Source organism: Aptenodytes patagonicus, chromosome 5 (assembly GCF_965638725.1).
Source record: "Aptenodytes patagonicus chromosome 5, bAptPat1.pri.cur, whole genome shotgun sequence".
NCBI classification, from domain to species: Eukaryota; Metazoa; Chordata; class Aves; order Sphenisciformes; family Spheniscidae; genus Aptenodytes; species Aptenodytes patagonicus.
Genome location: NC_134953.1, coordinates 42,614,697 through 42,640,110, shown reverse-complemented (window position 1 = coordinate 42,640,110; position 25,414 = coordinate 42,614,697). Strand labels below are relative to the sequence as shown.

Genomic DNA, 25,414 nt, shown 5'->3' with positions numbered 1-25,414 from the left:
GGCGCCCGCCACGTCTCGCCCCGGCCCAGCCCTGCCAGGCCCCGCCCCTTCAAGCACCGCCCCTCCGCCCCGGCCCCGCCCCACCTCTCCAGGCCCGCCCCCATGTGCCTCGAGAAGAAAAGAGAGAGGGGATTCACAGGGGGTCTGTTCTCGTGGTGAGGCGATGGCCTCAGTGAGCGGGACCAAAAACCGGCTGGCTTTGAAGATGGAGGGGCGGGAGGAGGCTGGTTTGGGAGAGGGGACCCTGCCTGGGATGGCGGACAGCCCTGGGACCACCTCACCACTCTCCTTCTCTCCCTGTCCTGCACCGGCAGCTGCCTGGTGCCGTGGCTGGCCGGCCCGGCAAGGTGGAGGAGCCTCTGGCTGCCTACGATGGGTCCATCAGCCAGCTGGCCTGGCCTTACGCATCCCTCCAGCAGCGGGGAGAGCTGCCGGCACTGGCAGCGGTCTTGCAGGTGGGCAGCTGCCCTCAAGGGCTAGCCCAGGGCTCCCACTTGCTGGTGATTTCCCAGCCATTGTGGGCATGAATAAAGCTCCCTGTCTTCCAGGCTGCCTTGTGGTTCTTTGCCAGCGATTGTTCCTGTCTCGGTGCTGCCTGGGGGATGCTCCTGCCTCCTGCCCACCCCGGTGGTGGTGGGGCACAGGTACCTGGGTGCTCCCAGCTGGGACCCCCGGGCAGCACCCGCCATGCCACCCTGCCAAGCAGCAAGCCTGGCCGGCTGCGGCTGGGGTCACCCCACCGCTGCGGGCAAGTGGTGTTTATCCCTGCTGGCCGTGGGTACGGGCAGCCCCCTGGAAAATATTTACATGCAAGGAAGAGCCGGGGGTGTCAGAGCTGTGGCGCAGGCTCCTTAAATCCCCTTTGAGCATTTATTTTGGAGGGATTTTCCCCACTTCTGGTTTTCCAGCAGGGTGGGACCGCATGGGGGGGGCTGCACACCACCACGGGACACCAGCCTGGTGGCAGCTTTGTGGGAGGAGAGTGGCCCTGTGACCCGGCCCCGGGGCATTTGGGGCCGCCAGCTCCCAGGGATGGAGGATGGGCATTCCCAGCATGTTGGCGCTGAGTCATGCAGCCATCCCCGGGGACCTGAGCTGGCTGCTCAGCCCTGGGGACTGAACGATGCAGGCAAGTGCCTGGCTTGGCACAGCTGAGTCCTGACCCACACCCAGATGGAGACCCTCCACCTCCCTGGGGACCTGTCTGGGGGAAGAAGGGTTCCCCACATCCAACCTGAACACCCCTGGGCTGTGATCCGGGGCTGGGGCTGGGGGCCCTCATTGCATCGCCTGTTGCTGCCAAGAAGGGTTTGGCCTCATCCATCCCCTCCATCCCTGCCTATGCTGCGACTGGGGGCTGCTTTCAGACACCCCTACATCCCCACGGCCAGACCCAACAAGCCCAGCTACCTCCCACCTCCTCGTGGGTTGGGTGCTCTAATCCCCAGCCCACTGGGTAGCCACTGTGGGGTCACGGCAGGATCCCTGCGTCCCCCTTGTGCAGCCCAGGATGCCACCATCACGGGGCCCTTCCAGCACGGCTGCCCGGCTGGTGGCTCCTGTCTGCCCTGATGCCTTGGTTGATGCTGACGCTGCCCTGCCTGCATGGTGCCACTGGTCCTTGAGGAGCTCTCAAGCAAGGAGGAGGACAAACCCCGACGACTAAGGGATGCGCAGGAAGCGCTGTCACCACAAGCGTGTCAGGCCAACAGGAAGGAGGGGACAGCAGGGGATGTCCACCACTTCCTCGGGCTGTCCCAGCCTAGGGGGAGGGGCCAGGCCACTGGCATCTCCCTGGGGAGCTGCTGCTCTACTGGGACCCCTCCATCAGCTCCAGCATGCTGCTGTAGAGGCGCCCGGGGGCATCCAAGCCCCAGATGAAGTCCCAGTGGTTCCAGTCGGGGATGTGGCCATAGGTGACGAGATGGGCGATGCGGGGCAGCAGCAGGCGGACATCCCTCCAGTCAGCTGCCCAGTCCTCCCCCCCTGACCACACCGCAGTGGGCACGGGCATCTCCTCCACCTGGTAGGAGGGAGGTGTCTCCTGGAGGGACACAGGGGGCTCTGAGGAACTGCCGTCCTGGTCAACCCCTGCAAGCCAGCCTGTCCCAGCACCACCCAGGACAGTCCCCTGGCATCTCCAGCCACCAGCACTGCTGCTGCAGCCTCCTACCTGGTGGTACATGGCTGGGTTTTCGCTGCCATAGTCGAAGGCTTTGAATTCTCCCGATTTCATCACCTGGGAGGAGAGGATAGATCTGCGGTGGGGGGCCAGTGAGCACTGCTGCGTGGGTCTGGCATCTCCTGGCCTCCTTGAGGGACCACATCACGAGAGGGTGCTCGCATGGGTCATTGCAGGAGGAGGTGGCATCCCTGCAAAGCCAGAGTTTCCACCTTTTTTAACAGGGTGATGCTGTTAGTGATGGGTTGACAAACCAAGGTGTTGCATGTGACTCCTTGGCTGCCCCAGTGCAATGCTCATGCCTCTGAAAACCTGCTCATCACCAGCTGTGTGTGCAAGATGCTGCTGGAGGACTTCACGTTGGCGAGTTTTCCTTCAACAACCTGATCATCCTTAGCTTCTCATGACACTTCGGGCTCAGAGTACAGAGACATCAGTGAGCCCAGTTATTATAAGAGTTGCATCTATGCTAAGGGCGAAAGCTCAGATACCTGCGCAATAGTTGCATTGATTAAAAAGACCTTTTTCGCCTTCCCTGTCACCTATAATTTGGCTCTGCAAGGAGGCACCAGGGTGGGGGTCTCCAGCCTGACCCCATTTCCAGCAGGGCCAACACCGCAGCTGCAGCAGGTTGCTCAGACTGGCAGAGTCTGGCCCCAGTGTCTCCGGGACCCCTTTGGGCAGGAAGAGATGCCATTGGATCCCCCTTTGCCTCCTTGTCCCCGGCTGAGCAAACCCAGCTCCCCCAGCCTCTCCTTGTACGCCCTGGCTTCCACCCACCATCACCATGGTGTCCCTGGGCTTGCTCTGCTTTGGGGATCCCTGGGGGGCCCTAAACTTGTCCCAGCATCCAGCTGTGGCCTCCCCATCCCTTCCCTTGTCCTACCTGGCACAGCCCAAGGCGCACAGCCCAGTGTCCCCTGGTCCCCAGAGGGGCCAGGGCAGCTCATCTTGCATCCAGCGCCTCTTCTGTATGCCTAATTTCTTGCCTTTACTTTCTCACAAGCTGCTAATGTCCAAGATCCCCGACCTCTCACGTCTGCCCTGGACACACCAGACTCTCAGTGAAGGGACCATCCCAGGGGTGAAGCATCTGCGTTTCAGGGAACCTACCTGGGCCCAGTGTATCATGTTTTTGACAGATGTCCCATCCGGATAGTGGGATGTGTACACATCCAGCCGTGTCTGCAAGGAAACATACTCAAGCTTTCATTGCTTTCCAACGGATAGGAGTGAGGATGGCAGTTGCCAGATGATGCATTTCCCAAAACAGCCACTGCTGAGTCACGCTGCCTAGAGAGTTGGGTCATGTTCAGGAATATCATTTTCATTAAAAAACAATTGTTCTGAGGCAGCTCCGGGAGGATAATGGTGATGAAGGATGAGGTACCCCTAGCTCCTAGAGATACCTCATCTGGGCTCAGGGACTGTGCTCAAGACCTTAGTGACTACTTGTGGTCACCCAAATGCTGCTTCAGCAGACTTAATGTAGGGTGGATAGGAGCAGGGGCTGCACCCCAGGGGTGCTGGTGGCACGTACAGCTGGTCTCTGTGACAGGCAGCCCTAACTCAGAGATGCTATCAAGTGCTACCTGGCCACTGACATTCACCCAGCAGAGCCCAGGGACTTTCCTATCCGGGGAGGAGAAGCAGCGAGAGAGGGATCTGGCAGAGGGACACGCATTGCCCTTGCAGCATCTGCTTGCCCATGAGCGCTGGGGGCTAGCGGCCGTAGCAGGCTGGGCAGGGTGTTTGGCAGGGAGGGGGCAGGCAGCAGGCAAGGGGGTCGGCAGAGCCAGTGGGCACTGCTGCGTGCTCCCAAGCAGTGCACCCCAGGGCTCCGGCTCCCTCACCCCCACACGGGGCAGCGCACTCACCATGTTGAGGTTCTTCTCGTTGTAGCCCCCCAGCAGAAAGAAGAGGTTAGCACAGGGCTTGTGCAGCAGTGGATGCCTGCACAGCTGGGGGAGAAACCTCCACAGCTTCCTCATCCGCAGCGAGGCATCTGTTCTGCCGAGCAGAAGCTGCAGAAGCAAAGGACAAGGTTGATTTCTTGCATTTCCCTTCCTGCAGCCTAGCCCTTGGACCGCTTCCCCCAACCCACTGCTGGCTGGTGTCCCCATGAGCTGTCCCACCAGCTGGGCAGTGAGGGGATGTGCAGCACAGGGTGCCCACAGGAGTCAAACCCACTTCTCCTTTGCCCTCCTGCCTCACTGAGATGTGTGCAGCTCATTGCAGGAGGCAATGCTGATTGAATGCACAGCCAGAAAATCAATATTTGGGACTCTCCTCTTTCCCCTCACCTCCCCCAAGCATTGGATTAGTTTTTCACTGTCATTAAAATCAACACAGTAAAGCTGCTCTTTTCCAGACGATCTGTCTGGGAATTCAACAAATGCCCCCATAGAAAGACCAGTTTCAACACCTGAAGATCCTACAGATGCAAGGAAGGCATGCACTCAACAAAGTGACCATGCAGGAGTGCACCTGCACCTGAATCGTGTCTGTGCTTATAAATCAGCAGAAATTAACTGTTTTCTGCTGCATTGGATAGCCCTGGGGACTGCATCTGGGCACGATCCCTTTTCTAACACTGGTGTGTTTGGGGAAGGAGAGCATGGAGTAATCCCCTACCTGAAACATCTTGAATTGCCTGTCCAGAAGGAAGGACATTTTCATGACGGGACTTTTGGCGTGCTTGATTGTCACTGCTGGAGCCAGGGCAAAAAACATTTTGATTTTCTGAGCCAGTTCTGGCATGGATGAAAACGCAATGAATGCTGAGAAAACAGAAAAACAACCTGAGACTTGGTCGATCTTTCTTCAGGTGCTTAATCTGAGGGTTCACTTGGACCCGCTGCCCAGGTCTGTTTAGCTGGCATTATCTGCAATTAGAAATCTGGGGTCTCTTGCCACCTTTCTGCTTAACATTAGTGCTAGAGATGTCCAAAAGGAGACAACACCTTTATTCCTATGGTCAGAAGTGGCTGATGAGGCACTTCAATGACTACCACTGATGGGAATTCCTGCCCCATTCACCAGGTGAAGGGAACAGTACTGTCATCTTCCATCAACCACTGGATGTATCATCGTATCATCGTCACAGAGGTTATCTCATACCCTTGATGGTCCAGCTGGTGAAAAGAAGCACCATGCATTTCATCAGAAACCAGAAGCTGTGCCCTCCATGCAAAACACCTTTGGTTTTGATGTGAAACACTGCAATTCGGTTTTCTAGGTTGAATTATAGTTGCAGCAAGGAGCTTACTGAGGTCACCAGGAGCTTTCTTACTACCTTAGGAGCATGCTGGTCCTCCCAGATGTCTTGTATGAAAAGCATGGCTGCTGTGGGACTTCTCATTGCAAGAGACCTTCTACCTAGTCTGCCTGCTCAGCAGCCCGCAAAGATGGGACCTCTCTGCTTTCTGCTTACAAACACCAAAATGAACATTTTCAAGGTGGTCCAGGCAATGTGATGTGCAACCCCTTCTAACGCACCGATCGTGCAGCCCTGGGAGTAGCCAACATAATAGATCTGCTTCTGCCCAGTCTTCTGCAGAACAAAGTCGATCATGGCTGGGAGGTCGTACATTGCCATTTCATGAAAGCTGCAACACAGGAGTGTATTGGTTATAAGATAACACCAGGAGAGCAAACTTACCTGTGAATTTTGGCTGCCTTGCATTGCTCGTATACTGAAGGGCTTAACATCTGTGGCTGATTTTCCAGGAGAAAATTCCTACAAGCTAGGAAAGCCCTGTGCTGGATGAAACTGCACAGGGTCCAAAGGCATCCTTCCTGCTGTGGCCTCATCCTTCCCTGAAAGGGCTTAGTCGTCCCATAACCATGGTTAGCGGTAAAGAAACTGTGCAGAGCCTGGCCAGCTGTGCATTCAGGTGCAATACGCAGTAGCTCTGCAGACCCAGAGCTGGCTCTTGTCAGGATTACAGCACCAGCTCTGCTCCTAGGGTTGCTCTTTCCCAGAAAGGAATGGAGCACCAGTTCCTGTCCATGTTCCTTTTAGTGTGATATGGTGAAACACAGACCTACTTTATTAGGTTTTTCTTACTGGAAGCATGTTTATGAGCTTGGGAAATCCAGGATTGCTCTGAAGATCAGCTCTGGAGAGGCAGTTAGCAGCTTAAAAAGCTGTTCTTGGGGACAAGGTTTCTGTAGACAATGTCTAGGAGAAGGGGAGGTGGCAACGACACTTGTGGACACCTTGCTGGGGTGCTTGGCCGGGGAGGTCCCCGCAGAGGCCCCAAGATAGGGCTGATGTCTCCACAGGATGGGCGTCCCCACGCAGGCAGCAGTGCCCTGTGCTCTCGGCAGGGCTGGGCAGCTGCAGGGAGGTGTTGGCACCATGTCAGCAGACAGGTCTGCACAGGTGTGCTCCATTCTCCCTGAGCACATCACTGGGAGGTCTGGGGGAGGCAATACCCAGGGATTACATGCTCTGACTTGCCTGCTTGGAGGCACCCACCTCTACCTAGAGGTTAGTGACATGCATAGAAGTTTGCTGTGCTTTTGTAATCCACTCTAGCCCACCTGAAATTCCAGAATTCAACCTGGTCAGCTGAAAGGTGCTGGTGTCTCCGGGACCAGCTTGTCCCCCGGCTGTTTCCCAGCCAGACATCATAGCCGGAGTCTGCTAGTATGAAGCCAAGGCTGTTGTTAGCCAGATTTTCTACCCAGTGGCTGCCTTCTCCGAGTAACCCGTGCTGGAGAAACACAACTGGCTTGGCCCCTGGATGTGAAAGAAACAGTGCATTTCATTAAACCAGAATTTCTCTACTTACTCACCCCAAATTCAGGCCAATGAAGCCTCTTTCTTGCACTGCCAGAGGACATACAGTGTACATTTTAATGACGTCTCCTGGTGAAGAAATCCTTGCCATAGTTGTCTCATGGTGGTTGCCCTCGTTGTCTCAGGCTGGAGAACTGTGGATATCCCTCCTAAGCCTTTCAGACCCCAGGTGCTCATCCCCACAAGCTCAGTACCGTGGCCACTGACAACAACCATGTGAAAACTCAGATGTACAGGCTCATCCCTGAGATCGTTCAAACCCCCAAGTCACAAATGTATGGGGAAAAAATTAAATGAGGAGCTCTCTTAAGATATGCCTGCATCCTCTGAGCCTTAAAACCAAGTCTCTGCTTGATATGAAAGGTCGTTGCTGTGCTGCATCCACACTTTCCTATGCTGGCTGCTAAAGCCTTGACTGTAAATTGGAGAAGTACTGTGGGTATGGTATTTTTGCTTTAACAATAAATACTCCTTTGGCCTGGTAAGGTTCATCCCTTCACCTGCTTGTTATGTTAAGGGGGTTTTTTTTGCTGGCTTCCTTGTGAAATAGAGCCATACCTCTGTTCCCAGGATTTTCTCTCCCGTGAGGAATTCTGTTCAGGCTGACATAGTAGCCATCACGAGTCAGGACTTCATACTCCTCACTGGGGTACCCTCTGTGGCAGATCATTTGGCTCTGGGGAAAGAAAAACCCAGGTGGACAGCTTTCCATAGCTGAGGTGCTCATTTGACTTGAAGAGCATATCCCTCATCTGCTGAGATGCCTTTGCAAAACCGAAACACTGTGGCAGCTGGGACATTGCTTTGCCCAGGGTGTCTCTGGATCAGCTGAGGACTTTTTTGAGAGAGGATGCTCTGTCTGAATCCCATGCCCACCCCAGTGAGATGCTCAAGGGAAGAGGAGATGCTCAGCTGTGGGCTTGCACCTGTGAGCAGGAAGGGAGTCGGCAGCATCAGGGCTCCCCTGCAGCATGCAGCAGCACATGCATTTGAAATGTTTCCAAAACCAAAGATTGAAACCAAAAGGATTTACTGACAGCTGACAGCGGCGGTAGGACATGTCATGTCACGCTCTGAGCTGATGCGTGGGGCAGATAAGATGGCAGGGCATATCGAACCTGCTGAGCTGGGCTGACTGGAAGGGCAATAAGACAAGCCCCGTAGGATTTGTCACAGGGCTCCTGAGGCTCTGCCTGAGCTTTATTTATGCTGAAAACTCCACAGATTGGGAAGTTTCAGACTGGTGAAATCCAGCTGTGACCCTGCCTACACATTGCTGTATGCTCGCTTTCTCACACGGTTGGTGGAAGAGATTAATTTCAGCAATTTTATTGCCCACGTCTTGGGTCCATCTAAACTCACCTTCACAGACTTTAAGGACTCACCTGGACACGGCCCTGAGCAACTTGCAGCAGCTGAAGGAGAGGAGCCGTGCACAACTTTCTACCCTCCAGGAAGATGTCTGATCAAATCCAGGCTGGGATTACCCCTTCTCTAACTGACCAGCTGATAATTGCACTTAATACTGCTGGGAGGAAGAGGACTCCTTCAGGAAGCAGGGCTTGTTAATGATGGTATGGAGGCAATGTCATATTGCACCGCTCAACAAAACCAGTAAACACCGTGACCCGAGCCCTCTCCACATACATACCCTTCATCCCTCTCTACTCCAGCTAAACATCCACAAACTTTCAGACAGAGTGGAAATTCAAAGTTCTCCTGACTTACAACATTCATGAAAGTCTCGGGATTTATAGCCTTTTTCTGCTCGATGACATCTTCTGGGTTCGCAGGTGCTTGTATCAAAAACAGGATTGCAATCAACAGCCACATCATGTGTCTGCGTAAAATATTATTATTATTAAACATTGTTATGAATGTCTGTTTCTACTTGGTTATGATGGGTTAAGTTCCTTATATATCTGAAGAGCATATATCATGGTCTGGGCTGGGGAAGCGGTGGGGATTCCCTATTCCAGCTTCCATTACAGTCCACACAAGGCTCTTCATACTCCTCCGTACAGACTGGATCTGATACTAGGCATGACCCATTTTTATATTTTTAATGGTAAAAAGAAGAGAAACAGCTTTATAATGCAAGAATTAAAGCGATAGAAAATACCATCGGGCCAATTGTCACGCAGAGGGAATTAATCCGAAGTAAGAGTTTATGCTACAGAAGGAACACATTTAAGTTGGCTGGGCTATGACTATGTCTATATTTTTGCTGTTTCTCTATTGCTTAGCTTTTGCACCCAGAAGCCACTATTAACAGAATGATCCTATGAACTGAAACTGGTAGAGCCTCATAGGAAGACTATTTATTAAATAAGCGTAGCCTGAAAAAACCAGAAACCTTTTTGATCGCCTTAGAGACTTCTGTCCCAAGCAGAGATCTATTTTTAATACACACAGTTAATATTATGTATGATTTCTAACGCTTTGGCAAGCTTTTAAAAGTTAGAGCTTAACTTCAACCCAGTAGCATGAGTTGCAAATCTTCTCACCAATCATCTGGTTACTCTCTACCTCCCTTCTTCCTCCTCCCAATTGGTCTCCCACACCGTGAGAAATATTTGCCCTCTGCAATATTCCCAGTAACCCTCTCTATGGTATTACCAAGAGGCAAGTTACCAAGAAAAAAAGCAACTGGTGCTTTTTCAGCCTCGGGATAGATCCAATGCAAATCTGAATTATGCGGAGGAAAATACGTTACCAAGCAGAGCCCACTGTTGTATCTGATCAGGCTGGTGGTGTGAATGGTGGTGGCTCTATCATCACCAGTGTTAAAAAGAGCATGTTGTGTCAGAACCCTGCTACGTTGGCACCACGGTGGACCACATCACGTGTCCTCCAATTAAGCGATGTGCGTGGTGGTCATATCTTTGATAACTTCCTCTGCTTGGCCATGTGGTCATGATTTTCGTGCTTGCAAAGGATTACATTTCCAAAAGCAGCCGGAGTGGTGCAGCAAGGAATTTCAGCTATGGAGTTGCACCTTAAGCTCGTGATAGCCACAGTAAAAAAATGTCAGAAGATTTTCTTTGTAAAGGGTCATTTTCTAACTCCCAGGGGGCCTTGGAAATGCCTCTTAGAAGAGCTCCTGGGGCAACAAAAGGACTTGGGCTCCACCAGCTTCACAAGGCCTCAGGAGCATGCCAACCTCTCCATAGACATGCCAAGGACAGGTCAGGCTTCACCAGCTGCCTGGGTGGGAGACACTTGGTGAAAGTGTCACTCTTCAAAAGTGACAGTGGCCCAGGCAACCTCCACATAACCCTTAGGCCCAAGCGGTATTGTATTTGCAACTGGCAGTTTGCAAAATCTCTGCAATGTTTTCTGGAAAAGCACCAAGCTTAGTGTCTTGCCGATGGATGGCAGAGCAGAGGAGAGCTTGTGCAATGCCTCCATTTGGCTGAAATGACAGGTATTGCACAGAGTGAAGGTATTCGTTCTCCACCTCCAGCCCGTGACCTTACAACCTATGCCTTTCTGTAGCTGCTTGGTAGCCACCTAAAAGACCAAGTCGTTGGTTGGCTACCAGGTGCTCTGCTTGAATACATGTTTCCTGGTCATGGATTAGGTTGACTTCTAATGTTCATACCAGCCATAGTCTATGAGCAGTATGCGAGTTGTGAAATGCAGCCCAAAACACGCATTTGTTACTCCATCCACCAGACTGTAATTTTCTATCACTGCCGCAACCGCTGACACAAAGGGACTGTGTGTGTGCACACTATCTTCCCGACAGTGGGTGTGGCCAGAGCCTTCACTGTTTCATTACCTTACTTCTGTCCCTGTGGCTACTTTGGGCTTTTGAAAATGTCTTCCCACTCCCGTGAGCGCAAAAATCCCACTACATAAGGTGGACTTTACAGGTTGTGTAGAGGGCAGTTCCAGTGTGCGTCCCAAGAGGAGTTAAAAAACACCCTATGGATGGAGAAACCCCTACCCAGCTTGTGTTTTTCTACTCTACCATCAGGTTTCCTTCAACAGCATCAAGACAGACCTCACCTTTTACTTGTACGGTCGGCTACTTTATCCACTGTCAAGTCTGCTGCCTTCTACCTCTACTGGGTACTAGTTGTCTAGCAGAGGTACTAAATACTAGTACTAGGTACTAACAGAGGTTAGAAAGACAGCAGAGACTTCGCCAGCATCCTCAGGCCATGGGACAAGGCTATCGGAGCAGTGTATCAGCGCTCAGACTAGTGTGTGATTTAGCACCAGTACCTATCATAACTGTGGTAGGAAGGAGAGAAGTTGCCAACAAAGACCAGCTAGCTTTTTACCGGGAAACTCTTGTGTAGCTTAGTCAAAGGAAGAAGTGAAGACCTTTGTGTTATTTGAAGTTAGGAGACCAGAGTTGGGCGGTTTGACACATAGGTGCAAGTTTAGGTGGAAAGAGCAATACCATCACGATACTGCTGTGATTGTACACTTAACAGAATTGTAAATAGTCACTAGTATTAACCTACGGTGTCAGGACCCCATAATACATGGTAGGATACACAACCAAATATTAGATAAACTATCATGGGCATCTTAAAATAAAGCTGTATAACCACACTCATGGGACGTTTTTACGGTATCATTGTGGGAACTAATGTAAGAAAACTCAAGACCGTTTAGAGATAGAAAGGTATTTTATTTAACTTTCTAACCAGGTAGACTGTACCAATCAGCACTCTCATACACACATTCTCAGAGGGGCCAAAATGTGTGTATCCAAGTGGTCTGGCCAAGGTCACCTGAGTGTGACATGGAAGGCAAGGGTTGCCAGCTACTGGGTCTTCCATATGCCTTCTGTGTTCTGCTTGAGGCCCAAAAGCCAACTCTTTCTTGACCTCTAAGGTCCTTTAGGAGTTAAATGTTACTATGGCGTGATGTTTTGCTTCTGCATCTTGTTAACTTCATGCTTCATAAATATTAGGCAACGTTGCTGCTGGGTGTCTTTCATTTTCTTGTTTGAGGTATCATAGGACTGTAACCCATCCTGCTGTTGGGATAACAGGAAGAAAAACAGCCCATGAAATGTGCTGTATCCCCACTGCTGTCCTTCTGTTAAGAGGTGCAGCTCTTCTGCTGATGAGTCACCCTCTCTGTGGCGCATCACGGTGCAAGCAACAGATTCCTCAGCACTTACCAGTTTGATTGGTGTTAATCATGTCCTTGGCTATCAATGCATACCATTCCTCTAACTCCTGCTCTGGTGTTTCTCCTGGTGCTTTCACCCATGTACAAGCTGCCAGACTGTATGCCCAGGATGCTGGTTGTTACCTTCTATCTGTTGCCTCTTGCCAAGCACAGGGAGATGCTTAACTAGCTGTCATCTGGTCTTGGCATCCTGAACTGAGAAAGAGAGTATCATTCTGATTTTAGCAATAAGAGAACATCAACTCTTGTGTAATTCCTGCCAGATAAGCATGATTCCATTGCAGTAACCTTGGAGAACCTTGCTCAAGTGAAGAACCTGATAAGGAAAGCAGTGCTTATCTGGTTGTACCTCTCCTAGTTTAAAGCCCCTCAGCTAGGCTGGGATACCTCCAGCGTCTCTGGTTACACATTTAGTAGGGGTTTTACTCATGCTAGGGTTGCATAGTGAAGCTTGATGAAACAACGAATTCTTTTCACAACACCTTGCTAGAATTGTTCATGCAATCGTTTTATTCACAGTAGTGAAACTGAATCAACAAAAGCATAAATGTTCCTAAATGTTGATTGTGAAATAACTGAGATGTGGTCACCAGTGGTTTGTCTCAGCTAATTCTTCCACCCTTTCTTTGTTTGGAAGACCCCAGAACAACCCTGAACTTCTTGTACTTCTCTGATCTCTCTTCATTGTACAGTTGGCTTTAAAGAGTATTTTAAAGCTAAAAGAGTTTGGTTTGTTCATGAACAGACCTGGGCCAACTTCAGCAAACTTTCTCAGTAAAGAAATACTAACATTTTTCAAATTTGGTATCATAGTGCTCTTGGGCTTTTTTCCAATGTATTGGAGAAAAGCTGATTGGGCTCATCTTAGCCAATGCCCTGGTCAGGGCTATCAGAGACCTTCAAGGAGCAGTAACACATCCCACATGACATAGTCCAGAGTCAGGAATGGAGACGAACACAGGCTTGTGAAGAGTGCTGGAAGTAGTTATATCTGATCATGATTTTGGCTAACCATAACTTTCCATGGCCTTATACCATTCCCATCTGCCTAATGTACCAATATACAAAAATGCAAGGCTCAAAGACCAGTTACCGGGTCTCTCTTCCAAGCGTTCATCTAGCAATCTCAAAAGAAAATTTGGAAATAACATCGGAAATAACACAGAAATTGCTCATAGTTCCTGAAATGAGAAAGTGACATGTCCTCAACTAAATAAAACTCTGAATCTACTCAGCAACGTCGGTGACTGCTGGAAACTGTTGTCAGGCTTGCTGTTAAGGATCAAAAAACCATGAAAAGGCAATACACCATCTGACATCACTTGATGAAACCTTATCCTAGATTAACCCTGTTACAGATCAGTTTCTAAATAACAGCTTAGGCCAGTACATTGCTTAAAGCAGACACCAAAGCAATCTTAGGGTTACGTGCAAAAGTGCAACTTCACTTTAAGCATGTGCCTGCGCATAATCCTGAGGCGGGAAGGATGCTGTAGTAGACGTGCTCACCCCCTCTCCAGTGTGGACACAGCCTGGAGCTGACCATATGCTCCACAGTTCATGTGTGTGCTGCCTTTTTTTGCATTGACCATGATGATGATAGAAAATTATAGGTCAGCAAACATGGTGCAACTACTGTATTTTGAATGGGATGTGACACGGTTTTAAGCCCGTCTGGCTTTGTATGCCATATGCAAGCAGATCAAGAATGGCTTTGCATGAGCACATCTGAAAGAAAATTAAGTAAGTGGCTGAATGACCAACATCCTCCATGCGTGTAGGCGTATGACTGAGGTTGGTTTGCTCATGCATGGAAAATAAAAAGGGAGAACTGTTGTGCCATGAATACATTCACCAGGGCGGTGAAGGCCTCGTACTGCGTTGTGAAGTCTAAGGGCGAGAGATTGAGTTGATCTGGACCACAACATCATGGGCTGGTGTCCCAGCCTGACCTTGGACCTGTGCCATCACCATGGATCTGCCTGATGACTTTTGACTTGCCTGACAGACTTGAGATATGCAAGGACTCCAGTCCCGGAAAGATCAACACAGCTTGCCATGTAACACAATCTGTTTATTGATCAAAGCAATCCCAGAGTCATCACAATATTTATGTTACAAACACCTTGATTATTTACCATTCTGTTTGCTTCCAAAATGCACCACTTCAACTGTTGTTGATCCTTTAACAGGAGATGGGAAGCAAGTACCAGTGCCACAGGGAGCAGAGCGCTTCCAGAACCTGATTTAGAGAGAACTTTGCCAAAACGCTCCGTCATGGGAGACTGCCAATGAATGAAGAGAATGCAATACAAACATTGCATCAGATAATTACAGAAGTGGCAGAAACATTATAACCTGAACAGAAAGAGAAGAGACTAAACCCTGAAATTCTTATAAATTTTCAGAAGTAAAAAGTTAGTACTTTTTAACTAAACATAAATAAGTTCTTGCAAGCTTTTCAGAAGTCTGTTGGGGAAATGTCTTGCCAAGCTTTGGGTGTTTATTTTCAAAGACAGAAAAGTCTTCTTGCATTTGCATTGACATCCATGGCATGAACACAGTGCAGTCCTGTAAGAATGCTGCTCCAGGGCAGAGCCCTGCAGTAAATAACTAATCACACAGAAAAAGATGTCACCACATATATAGTAAGTGAGGTAGCTAATCACTGTCGCTCCAGATAGATCATACCTAACCTATAGCCTAATTCTTACACCCTGAGATTACCTCACCCTGTCCTGTTTTCTTCTGTGGTCAATTCTAGCTGTAAGGATGGAAAGTGAAACACCTTTACAGCCGGTCCCCTTTGATGATAATTCAAATAGAGCCCACTGCAGTTGTCCTACAAGGACGTGTACCAACAGCCCCGTCCCACCATCTCCAGACACTTGGATGAAAGTGTGCTCCTAAGACCCACAGTTTGCCTCTGGAGAGCAGCTGTGCTGGGCTCGATACCCCTCCTCACCCTCCAACCTGCTTCTGCGACCCACCTCTTCCCTGCAGGGCACAGGGTGGAGGATGCTAGTTGCATCATGGGCAGTGGGTGTCTGCCAGTGTTACAAGCCACTGAAAGTTATCCCTGAGCAGAGGGAGTGTTGGACAAGCAACTCTCCCTTGCCTGCACATGGCAAGACGTCTGTGCTGAAAACCCCCATACTCCTCTGGAAGTTTAAGGCAGTACAACTACACACAGCCCAGTGGATCCTATCTTACTTTATTATTACTATTATTATTATTATATAATTATTATTTGTACATCTTTGTGGAAAGAGGGCCTTATCCTTTGCCCTGCTTGCTTCTAGGCATATTTTAAGAATATAGTTTCACAAACAGGCAAATTCACAATTCCTCCCCTAATCAATGTATTATTAAGAAGTGTAATCCAGAAGCTGAAAACAGAGTTAGACTCATTACTGGCTTCCACCAGACTCTTCTTCTCTCTCCCACATAAGGAAAACAAAAGCATTTCCTGAGAGTCAGCAAAAGGTGACCTTCCAGCTGGGTTTGTGCCTTGAGAATATTGCTTAAAACGGTGCAAAATGGTGTTTCCTGGTAGAACTTATTGAAAACCCTTTTGTGTATGAGCAAGGCCAGTGTTATCCAAATCAACATGAATTTGAGAAAGATGTTCCCTGTATGGACAGTTCTCATGGAAAAAAACCACAAGCTCTTTTCATTGTCACCAGGCAGAAAGTTTCTAGCTCCTTCCGACTGTAAAGCAATGAACGTCAGGATGTTGGGATTCTTGGTGTGGAAGAGTCACCAGAAGGTGGATAAAGCTACATCAGCAGGATTCATCACTCGACCCACCACGTGGTCCCATCTGAGCACACCTACTCTGGTGAAACACCAGCATCCAGGAGGGAGCTGAGCTGCTGTATGGGTGTTTGCAGCTGGGAACCCAAGCGTAGGGAGGCCAGAGCCTGCAATGGTGACCAGCAGCCAAATTCCACTGAAATTGCTTGTTGTTGGAAATGCATGTGAGTGAGGCACCTGGGAGACTCAGGGTCCAAGGGCCATGCCCAACTTCTGCAAGGACCTCAACCTATTTAACCTAAATCCTACGTGCTTTCCCGATCATTGGATTGGCTTGTTTTCCTCACTTGCCAGAGTAATATCAATCCAAACCAAGTGTAGCAGTTTAATGAGCCTTTTTCCCCTCGTTTTTTCTTCACTTTTTTTTTTTTCAAATAAAAGAAGGCCCAGAAGTCAAACGAGAAACCAACAGTTACTGCCAGTGGTCCGACTCTAGGCGCTCTTCTCCATCAGTTCAAGAATTTCTTTGTACACTTGTTCATACGCTTGCATACCCCAAAGGAAATCAAAGTGGACAAATTCAGGAATGTACTTTTTGTATGCCACGTTGGTTATACGAGGCAGTGTGATGTTTACGTCTTCAGGGGCTGAAATCCAGTCCCTGCCACCATACCATGCAGCAAGGGGGGTTTTCATATTTTCCAGCTCATAGAAGGGAGGTGTGGTCTGGAAGACAAATAGTGTGGCTTGAGGAAGGAAAGCCTGGGAGGTCACAGGCAAGTCAAAAATTCAAAGTATTCCTGATTGCTGCTTGGAATTTCTCCCCTATCCCGAGAGACAGTACAGAAACTATCACCAGAGGTCCTGATTATGCCTTGGGCTCCTGCACTTTTCACCAGAGGGTCAAACAGTCATCATTGAACAACATCACAGACCTCTTTTTTGTAAGAAAGGTACAAACCCGTTTGACCATATAAGGTAAATTCCATAAATCCCATAAAATTCAGTCTCAGCCACTGCAATGTTTTCATTGTAATTTTCTTTTTTCTTTTTTTTCTCTTTTTTAAACTGACAAATGAGAATGGATTTCTCTTACCTGGTTGTAATGAAGCATGTTGTCACTGCCGTAATCATAATATTTGAATTCCCCCGTTTGATAGAGCTGGAAAAGGAGGAGAGCTGTGTTTATTATCCATGCATTAGAGAGGACCATAAGAAAGATAAAAGAGGTGACTGGGGAACCGCACTGCTCCCTCCTGCCACCGAGGCTCGAGGATGCTCTTTGTTACGTGTGATATTGTCTTTTAGGAGAGCTCAACCCCCAGGAAGATCTCAGCATGGCCTGCAAGATCGTCTGGCATTGCTCATGTCTTTCATCCCTCCTCTCTCAGGTGGTTGGCAAGCTGCAGAACGTAGACATCTGGAGGCTGAGTCCCCAGAAACCCACAGTGCACCCAGCGTACAGTCAAGAGCTAGCCTCAAAGAAGACACAAATCAGACCTTTGGGCAAGTTTCCTTTGTCTGCCATGGTCAATGTCTACAACAGAAGGATATGAGTCTGTGCATGTTTTCAATGATTAGTTGTTGTATGATTAGTTGTCTCTACTGACCCTCAGCTCTTAGCCTTTACTCTAGCATCTCCTGTGCTGGTTTATTACCAGTTCTTGCTTCCATCTCTATCTCCTACTAGCTCCAAAGACTCTTGGTCACCTTTTGTTGAAAGTCATGGCCAAAAGAACTGCATCTGCACCAGTGTTTCATGTCAATTTTCCCCTTTCTCTCTAACATAGCTCTGCAGGGAGAGCAATGGACGATTATACTCAAGCATTGAAAAGAGGTCCTCGGCAGCTGAGAGAAGAGAACATGGGCCCTGATTGCATGTGATCTTATTCTGCAGCAGGAAATATTACCTGGCGCCAATGTAACATGTTTTTTAGGGATGTTGAATCAGGGTAGCGGGACAGGTAGACATCTATGCGGCTCTGCAAGAAAGTATTGGAGACATTTATTTTCTGCATGAAGGGAAATCCCATTAGAAATAAAACTGATCCTGTTCAGTAGCCACACAAGTCTTTCACTCACACAGGCTAGCTGGAGCTTGCATTTGTACAAACTACTTCGTCTTAGCTCTGTGAAGGCACAGTTCAGCCACATGTCGTGTGAACACCCACCGCAGACAGCAACATGAAGGGTGCTGTAGGGCTCCCTTCAGTAAGCTGAGCAATTCCCATGGGATGCTGGCTCATGTTATGAGTCTATGTGCTTTTCAAACCAAAGTAAAACTCCATATCTTGTGCTCAGGATACTTTTGCAAAGAAAATGTGCAACTCATCACAGTATTTGATTGTAAATCAATCAAATTTGTAAACAACACTACATGTTGTTTCTAATGCATTTCCTCACTTGGAATATTAAGAAATTACACCAACACTTTCCTTGAGAAACAGTGGCCCAGCTCTGACTCCATCCATGATCAAGCTATTATTGCTTAGTACTCTATGTAGACCCCTCTCCAATTTTACTCACGAGTGGTTTGTGGCAGGATCTGGACCTTGAAATCTTGGCTGGCCCCAAGGAAATAGCCCTTCCCCGTGCAAATGGGGCATTCCTGGGACCACCCAGCTTGCCTGGACACGTCCCCAAGCAACCTACTGTAGCTGTAGTGTTGGCCCTGGTGGGAGCGAGGTTGGGCCAGAAATCCCCACCCTGGTGTCTCCAGCTTGAATTTTTCTATGACTGTGTTCAGTGCAGTGGCGCACAGGGAAAGGCTCTGATTTGGGGATAAATATGTTCTAAGGGATGGTAGACTGAAGAGTCTGAGGGCCCACCTCTCCTAGCAGTGGATTGAAGGGGAGTTTGTTCCATAAGAGCCCCTTTTGTTATGAAAACACATGTGAAATTACAAATCACTTAGTAAAAGAGAAACCCTGGAAGTCCCTGGAGCACTGAATGAATTTCTGCGCTCTCCCCTTCGGCATCATCCCCACTGGGGAGACAACGTGCTCAGTGGACGTGTGACCTTGTGTGCACTCTGGGCTTCCCTCTGGTGCCAATGCAAGAGCATCACAATGGCCAACGCAATGGCCAGATTATTCGATGAATCAAAGATGTGAAAAGCCAGGTGAAGGCAGCTGGTTGACAACTCAGGCTCAAACAATGAGAAACTGGATAACTTAAAAGGTAAGCTGGAGTGTACATACCACATTTAAGCTGTTGGTAAACCCACCAGGCAAGTAAAGGACCAAGGAGCAAAAGCTTTTAAAGATGGGGTAGCTGCACAGACTGGAAATCACTTGCTGCAAGATCTCGCCCTTATCGAAGACCACTGTGCGTCCTAAAATGAACTGTGAAAGTCAAAGGCATTGATCAGTGTGGTTCACATTCCTCTTTTGCCTCCAGACACTCCCCACGTCTCTGCTCACCCCTGAAAGTTGCTGTCTTCCTTGCCACAGCTTTGCTGTGCTTCGTAATTTTGGCTTTTCAGAAATGGCCATGGCCCTGGAAGAGCCCTGATCTTCCTAGAAGAGGTTTCTTCTAGGAGGATGGACTCAAAAACAATATCTAGAAATAGCTCTTCTCTGATTAGGGTTGGACAGGAGGATGCTTTACACTGTTTAATGCCCCGCCGGCTCAAGAATGTAGGCACAAATGTACCTGCTCAATGCAAAGGGCACACAGAGGGCAGGGAAATGGAAGTGATGTACAAGCACTGCATGTCTCAGGTGATGAGACCCTCCCATTCCCTCCTCCCCCTTCACACCAGACAAGCCTGTAGCGAGGACATACCTTAACCAGCCCCTCGGGAAGGTCAAACAGCCTTACCAAGGGTGACTTCATATTTGAGTTTGTGGTGATAGGAGCCAAGGCAAAAAACATCTTGATTTTGCGATCCAGCTCGGGAATGGATGAAAACGCAATGAAACCTGCGGGAGGGAGAAGGAAGCAGACCCTGCCCTCTTATTTCTGAAGGAGTTGTTGACTCCCAGGTGTGTGTGCCCATTGGAAGAACCCTTGGAGGTGGCTCTAGCAAGTTGGTGACTTGACTTTGCTGCTGATGCATTTCAGCTCCCAGCTTGACTGTTCAGCCCAGCTGCAGCTCCTGCAAGCCCTTCCTGGGGCTCTGACAGCAGTGGGATGCACCAAAAGCCATCGCTGCAACTATTTTTGGACTGTCACTGCTCAAAATTGTTCTGTTAAAGCAGGGATTTTTACCTGCTCTTTTCCCTTCATTGTTTGGACATGCCCAGATGTTACCCTCTCCATCCAGGCTCTCAGAAGAACACTCCCAAAATGGGGGTGTGCAGCTAATGTAACTGACAGTGGTCTGATCCCCTCCTAAGTACCTGTGGTGGTGCCTTGAGAGTAAGCCACGTAGTATAACTGCTCCTGTCCAGTTTTCTGCAGAATATAGTTGATCGTTGCTGGAAGGTCATACATGGCCATCTCATGAAAGCTGAAACAGAGACAGGCACATGAAAAAATTGCTGTTGCTGACCTTGAGAATGACAGGCAGGACACGGCAAGTAGTGGCATGACTATTTGGGGAGTGGGCGAGGGCTCTGGCAGGTATAGGCACCCCTATGGCATCTTGGTGGTGTCAGTTTATGCCCACTGGCAGATGGTGTGACTGTCAGCGGCACTGCTCCTCCAGCTTACGGACACTGCTGAGGGTACCAAGTAGCTGCCCACCCTTCAGTTTCACAGAAAATACCTGTAAGCTGAGTATTCCTGGTGGTGAAACTCAAACTCTTTGTGCTTTCGCGACCAGCTGTTCCCCCGGCTGTTTCCGATCCAGACATCGTAGCCGGCATCAGCGAGGATGAAGCCCAGACTGCTGTTGGGCAAGTTGGTAACCCAGTTGCTTCCCTCCAACACCAGGCCATGCTGCAGGAGGACCGCGGGCTTTGGAGCTGAAGGAAGAAGAGGAGGATCATTTTCTCTGACCACTGGCAAAATTGATCGTTCAGATCCAGGTATCGCTTTTGGCAGCAGCCCCCTGGGGAAGTGACTCCAGTGCAGGGAGATGGTTGCCTATGTCCTCAGCCTCTTTGAAGAGCTGTTTTTCAAGTAGGCTTTTTGGTCATCCCAGGGCAGAGAAAATAGATATAGCGAAGCTGAAAAACAAGGTTGGACTCCACACTGAATGGAGCTCAGTAAATCATGCTCCCAGGAAGAAAGAAACCAAGCCCCATGTCTGTCTGGACTCTGACTGTGCCCTTTGCATGGAGACCATCATCCTCACGGTCCCTTTTTTGTTTGGCTCAGGTACTCTGGGTCTGACCAGGAGACACTGAAAACCCAGCAGAGTCTAAGTATCTCCCACAGCACAGCAACACCATGCTGCCCCATTGCAAGAGACACGGGTACTGGAGGGGTCAAGAGCATCTCCTGCCCACGCTCCTGCCCACTTTAAGCCATATGGGCAAGTCTCAGCTCCCCAGAACAAACTTAAGATCTTTTTTACAAAGGACCAGGAAGCCTGAAGTGCTGTAGGAAGAGAGTGGAAAAGAGATTATGGAAAGGTTTACTTTGGAAAGGACCTCTGGAGGTCTCTGCTCCAATCCCCTGCTCAAAGCAGGTCCAACTTCAAAGTCACAACATGGTCATCGCAAGGTTATCTGAATTCATATGGTAGGACAACCACAGGTTGCAGCATGAAAAAGTTGAAATAAAAGTGACTTACTTTTTTTTTTCTTTGTCTCCTCTTTTTTCTGTTGGTTTTTAGACACTCAATGTAAGACTCACATTTCCACCCTGGACAGCTGAGGACAAAGTGTTCTGAATGGAAATCTGGCTTTTTACACTTATTTGCCATGTTCATACGCCAGTCCTCCTGCTTTCCAGGAGAGGGACACCCTGCCAGGAATGGGGCATCATCCCCTCCACTTTGAAACAGCGGTTCAAGTGAAGAACAGAAAGGAGCCGAAATGGTGAGATGGCATTGGGTTGGACACATGGGGGGTTTTTTTGCTGACAAATGGCATTTTGCTGCTCCACTGGCTGGCTTTGAGCTGGGGTAAAACCTGGGGCAAGATTTCTCTGTCCCATTCATTCTCCTTATCTTTTCCTTCCTCTTTGGAGCAGATCCTCCCCATGTCGAGGTACGTCCTCGCCACATGCTCATCTGGTGTGAAGGGGAAGGAGGGAATGGGAAGGTCTCAAGAAGGTCGGCGTGGTGGGCACCTGCATTTCTTCTGGTTCTGAGGCTAATCCTACAGGGAAAGTTGTCTCCTTGAGGACCCAGCCCATGATGAGGCAGCCCTGACCATGGCCTACTCCAGCCCAGCAAAGCTCTCAGGGTCCCTGGACCAGCCAGACCTTCTCGTGGCACTTACGGGGGCAGAACATGCTGGAGCCCTGTGCCTCTGCTTCGTGGGAGGTGCTCATGCTTCCTGTGTTGTCTCTGCCGTGAGGAATCCTCTGCATGGTGAGGTAATAGCCATCGTCTGTCACCACTTCATGCTCCTCGTAGGGGTACCCATGGTAGCGGACAATTTCACCCTGTGGGAAGGGAAGGACAGCGTGGGATGGGTCCCCAGGGAGGTGGGGGTCTCCATCCTGGAGGGTGTTAGGGCTTGGCTGGGCGAAGCCAACAGTGGCCGCCTTGAGCTGGTGGTGATGACTTCTGCTGTCAGCAGGAGGGTGGAGTAGGGACCTCCCAATATCCCTTCCACCAACGCTGCAGTGATGTCATTACTTCAGCTAAAATTTTTGGCAGGTGTGAGTTTTCCTCACTCCCTGAGCAGGTCTGGTAAAGAAAGACCCGTTGTCGCTTTTCATGTTGCAATCAATGTTTGTGAAGAGCAGGGCAGCAATGACAGTGAAGCTCCAAGCCTGAGACAGCTGCGTTGACCAAACCTGTTGACTTGGACCGAACTCCCCCATAAACGTCTGCCATAAATCTCCATGTAGGTAAGCACAGGGAGACAAAAGCTCTAATAAAACCCTGGTACAAAGCCCTGGTGAAGATACACACACAGAGACCATGGCTCCTGCCCAGACTATGGCAGCATAGGTAGCTTGCATGCCCAAGCAGGAAAAGAAGGGAGAGAAGTCAGGACTTACAACATCCATGGACACCTCAGGGCTTGCATCTGACTTTTCATTGATGCACGTTATATAAGCAATGGTTATGAACAGCCACATCATGGTGCTCTGCAAAACATTGTCAACATGATGAGTGTGAGAGACATTGACAGTACTGACACAGAAGCCAGGGACTGCACGCACTTCACTTGGCATGCACTACACTTCTGTTAGTATATCAATCTGACCACTCAACAGGTGAAATAATTTTAAATTTGAAATCCTCTAATTGGTTCTAAAAATGGCTCATTTTGCTTATCTTGAACAATGCCAGAGTCCAAACTCCATCACATTTTAATCACACATTCTCCATCAGATCCTTGTATTCAGAAAAATGCATGTGTATGTCTACAGCTGTATGTGCCTTAGGCAAATCTGATTTTCGAGGGGGTGATTATAGACTATTCATTTAAAATGATGGCTCGGATAGTCAGAAGAATAGATTATTTGGTTAAACTGATAGCTGAACTAATCCAGAGTAAACCACCCAATTTTAACTTGCAGGACCACGGAGGTTTTGTTCTTAATATGAAATCAAATAATGCGATTTGGTTGGGCTCTCCTTATGGCTGAAAGAGACCCCGGGACACACTTGAGTTGTTTTTGCAAACCTGAGTGAAATACTGTCCCAGGAGACCTGCTGTTTTTCCTGGGAAGGGTTTTGAAGTATCTGTTTTGGCATGTTCCTACCACAAACCATCTTACTATCATTTTATTTGTTGGAGACAACAAATTTGCAACAGAAATACTGCCTCAGCTCTTGTGTGACATGCTTAAATAGTTAAATTGTGTGGAGCCCACAGCAAGGAGCCCTGCCAAATCCCCGCTGAATGCATGTGCCTGTGCTGGGCTGCACGGGAAGCAGCGACCACGGCCAGATGCCAGCGCTAGGTATCTTGCATCCACCCCATTGCTTCCCTGCAGAATATCTTCCTGGGGAAAGAAAGGAGAACTGCGAGCAGGTTTCTGTCAATTCCCAGCTAACCCTCATTGTCCCTTCACTCTTCTGCTGGAGGAACCGGCTTCCCATGCTACAGGATGTGGTTTTGCAGCTGGGGAGACAGCCACCTGCTCCCTCTGCTGTCCCTGTAGCAGATACGTGGGGGATCACACAGGCACTGCTGCTCTGCTGGAGGGGACCTTGGGACACCCTTTGTCCACCCTCCTGCTCACAGGTGGTATCACCAGCATGAGGCTGGGGTGGCTGTGGCTTGGCTCAGCAGAGCCCTGACCCTCCCACCCCCTCCATGGGGAGCTAGGCTGGCCCCATGCACCCCTCTGTGCCCCATGCACCCAGCAGCACCCTGAGCACCAACACCAGCCCCATGCAACACTGCCAGCCCCATGCTGCACCATGGGGAGCAGCCATGGTGACACCCCACCTCCCATGGCTGCTCCCCACTCTGGGGGAAGAAGGGTTCCCCACCTCACCTCCACCCTGAACCCTCCAGGCTGCGATTTGGCGCCGAGACACCTCGTTGCATCACCTGTCGCTGTCGACATCCCTGTGGGGCTCTCCTTCCCCGGGGAAAGGAGGTTGAGAGATCGTTCTCGGGATGCTCCTGAGGAGTACGTGGATCTCTGGGACACATAGGCAGAGGTGGGAGGCACAGCAAGGACGGCAGCCACACACACTCAACACAGCCCTTCCCCAGCTGCCCAGCCCCAGGAGACTCTGGTCTCATTACTTTTAAGACTGAGCCTTTCAGAAAAGCAAGGAAAGATAGAAAGCATTTTTGTGGCATAACGTCAGGAGAATAGCATGCAAATTCAAGGGAAGAGCCTTGCCCAGGTTGGCCCTTTCCTCCCAACAGCCAACCTGTAAAAATATTCCCTTTGTGAAGGGTCCCTCAGCTCAGCAGACCTTGAGAGCTCCCGGTGACCTCCCAGAGGCGCAGCAGGGTGAAAGCTCTTCCACCAGCAGCACGGTCCTGACCCCTGAGTGCTCCCACCACGCCTCCTGCAAGAAGAAATGACTTTTTGCTTTGGGCTCAGGACTCCCGGGGAAGCCCCGCCGTCCAATCCACGGAGCTTTTCAACTACCTATGGCTCTCTCCTGCTGTCCCCAGGGATGGCCCCTCGCTGACAGCCTGTGCAAAGGCAGAGGCACCCAAGGAGGAAGGATTACCCTTCGTGGTCCAGGGGCTGCAGCACAAGAAGCGCGGTGCCTTTCTTCCTGATGTCCGCCAAGCAGGAGGTCCCCACCGCCTGAGCATGCCGCTCTCGCCCACCACGCATCGGGCTATTATTCCCTCTGCTCCACGCATTCGGGAGCGTCACAGATCGCCACTCCCTCTAATCCTTCCTCCTGCGAACATGTAATTTACCTGAGGGCTGCAGTCTGCTCTGAAAGGAGACACCCTTCTTACCCAGGCTCGCTTGGGAATATTTTCATGGCACTACGGAAGAGTTGCACACCAATGCAC

The 25,414-nt window shown here is 49.7% G+C and overlaps 2 protein-coding genes across 9 annotated transcripts; both read right to left on the bottom strand.

Annotated features, from left to right (window-relative positions):
* Positions 1–1,810: 1,810 nt before the first annotated feature.
* LOC143160443 (lysosomal acid lipase/cholesteryl ester hydrolase-like) lies at positions 1,811–8,750 on the bottom strand. Its single transcript, XM_076338172.1, has 9 exons — positions 8,718–8,750; positions 7,548–7,665; positions 6,731–6,929; positions 5,681–5,790; positions 4,817–4,962; positions 4,060–4,164; positions 3,296–3,367; positions 2,174–2,239; positions 1,811–2,044 (listed from the first exon to the last, which is right to left on the bottom strand). Exons 1-9 carry the CDS (start codon positions 8,724–8,726, stop codon positions 1,811–1,813), a joined length of 1,059 nt encoding a protein of 352 aa, XP_076194287.1. The 5' UTR covers positions 8,727–8,750.
* A 2,875-nt stretch (positions 8,751–11,625) lies between these two features.
* On the bottom strand, positions 11,626–25,196 carry LOC143161017 (lipase member M-like). 8 transcript variants are annotated; one of them, XR_012995462.1, is made up of 13 exons: positions 25,032–25,196; positions 24,853–24,948; positions 24,420–24,569; positions 22,968–23,057; positions 22,238–22,403; positions 20,614–20,812; positions 20,246–20,355; positions 19,689–19,825; positions 19,103–19,246; positions 17,813–17,884; positions 16,999–17,064; positions 12,136–12,341; positions 11,626–11,988 (listed from the first exon to the last, which is right to left on the bottom strand). XR_012995462.1 is itself a non-coding variant. In XM_076339522.1 (12 exons), the coding sequence occupies exons 3-12, from the start codon at positions 24,489–24,491 to the stop codon at positions 12,312–12,314; spliced, it is 1,086 nt and encodes a 361-aa protein (XP_076195637.1). In that variant the 5' UTR covers positions 24,492–24,569; positions 24,853–24,948; positions 25,032–25,196; the 3' UTR covers positions 11,626–12,311. The 8 variants fall into 8 exon arrangements, 7 of the variants coding, with proteins under 7 accessions (XP_076195637.1, XP_076195631.1, XP_076195633.1 ...); XM_076339522.1 differs by having other exon boundaries at positions 11,626–12,341; XM_076339516.1 differs by lacking the exons at positions 11,626–11,988; positions 12,136–12,341 and adding an exon at positions 14,200–16,628.
* Positions 25,197–25,414: the final 218 nt, after the last annotated feature.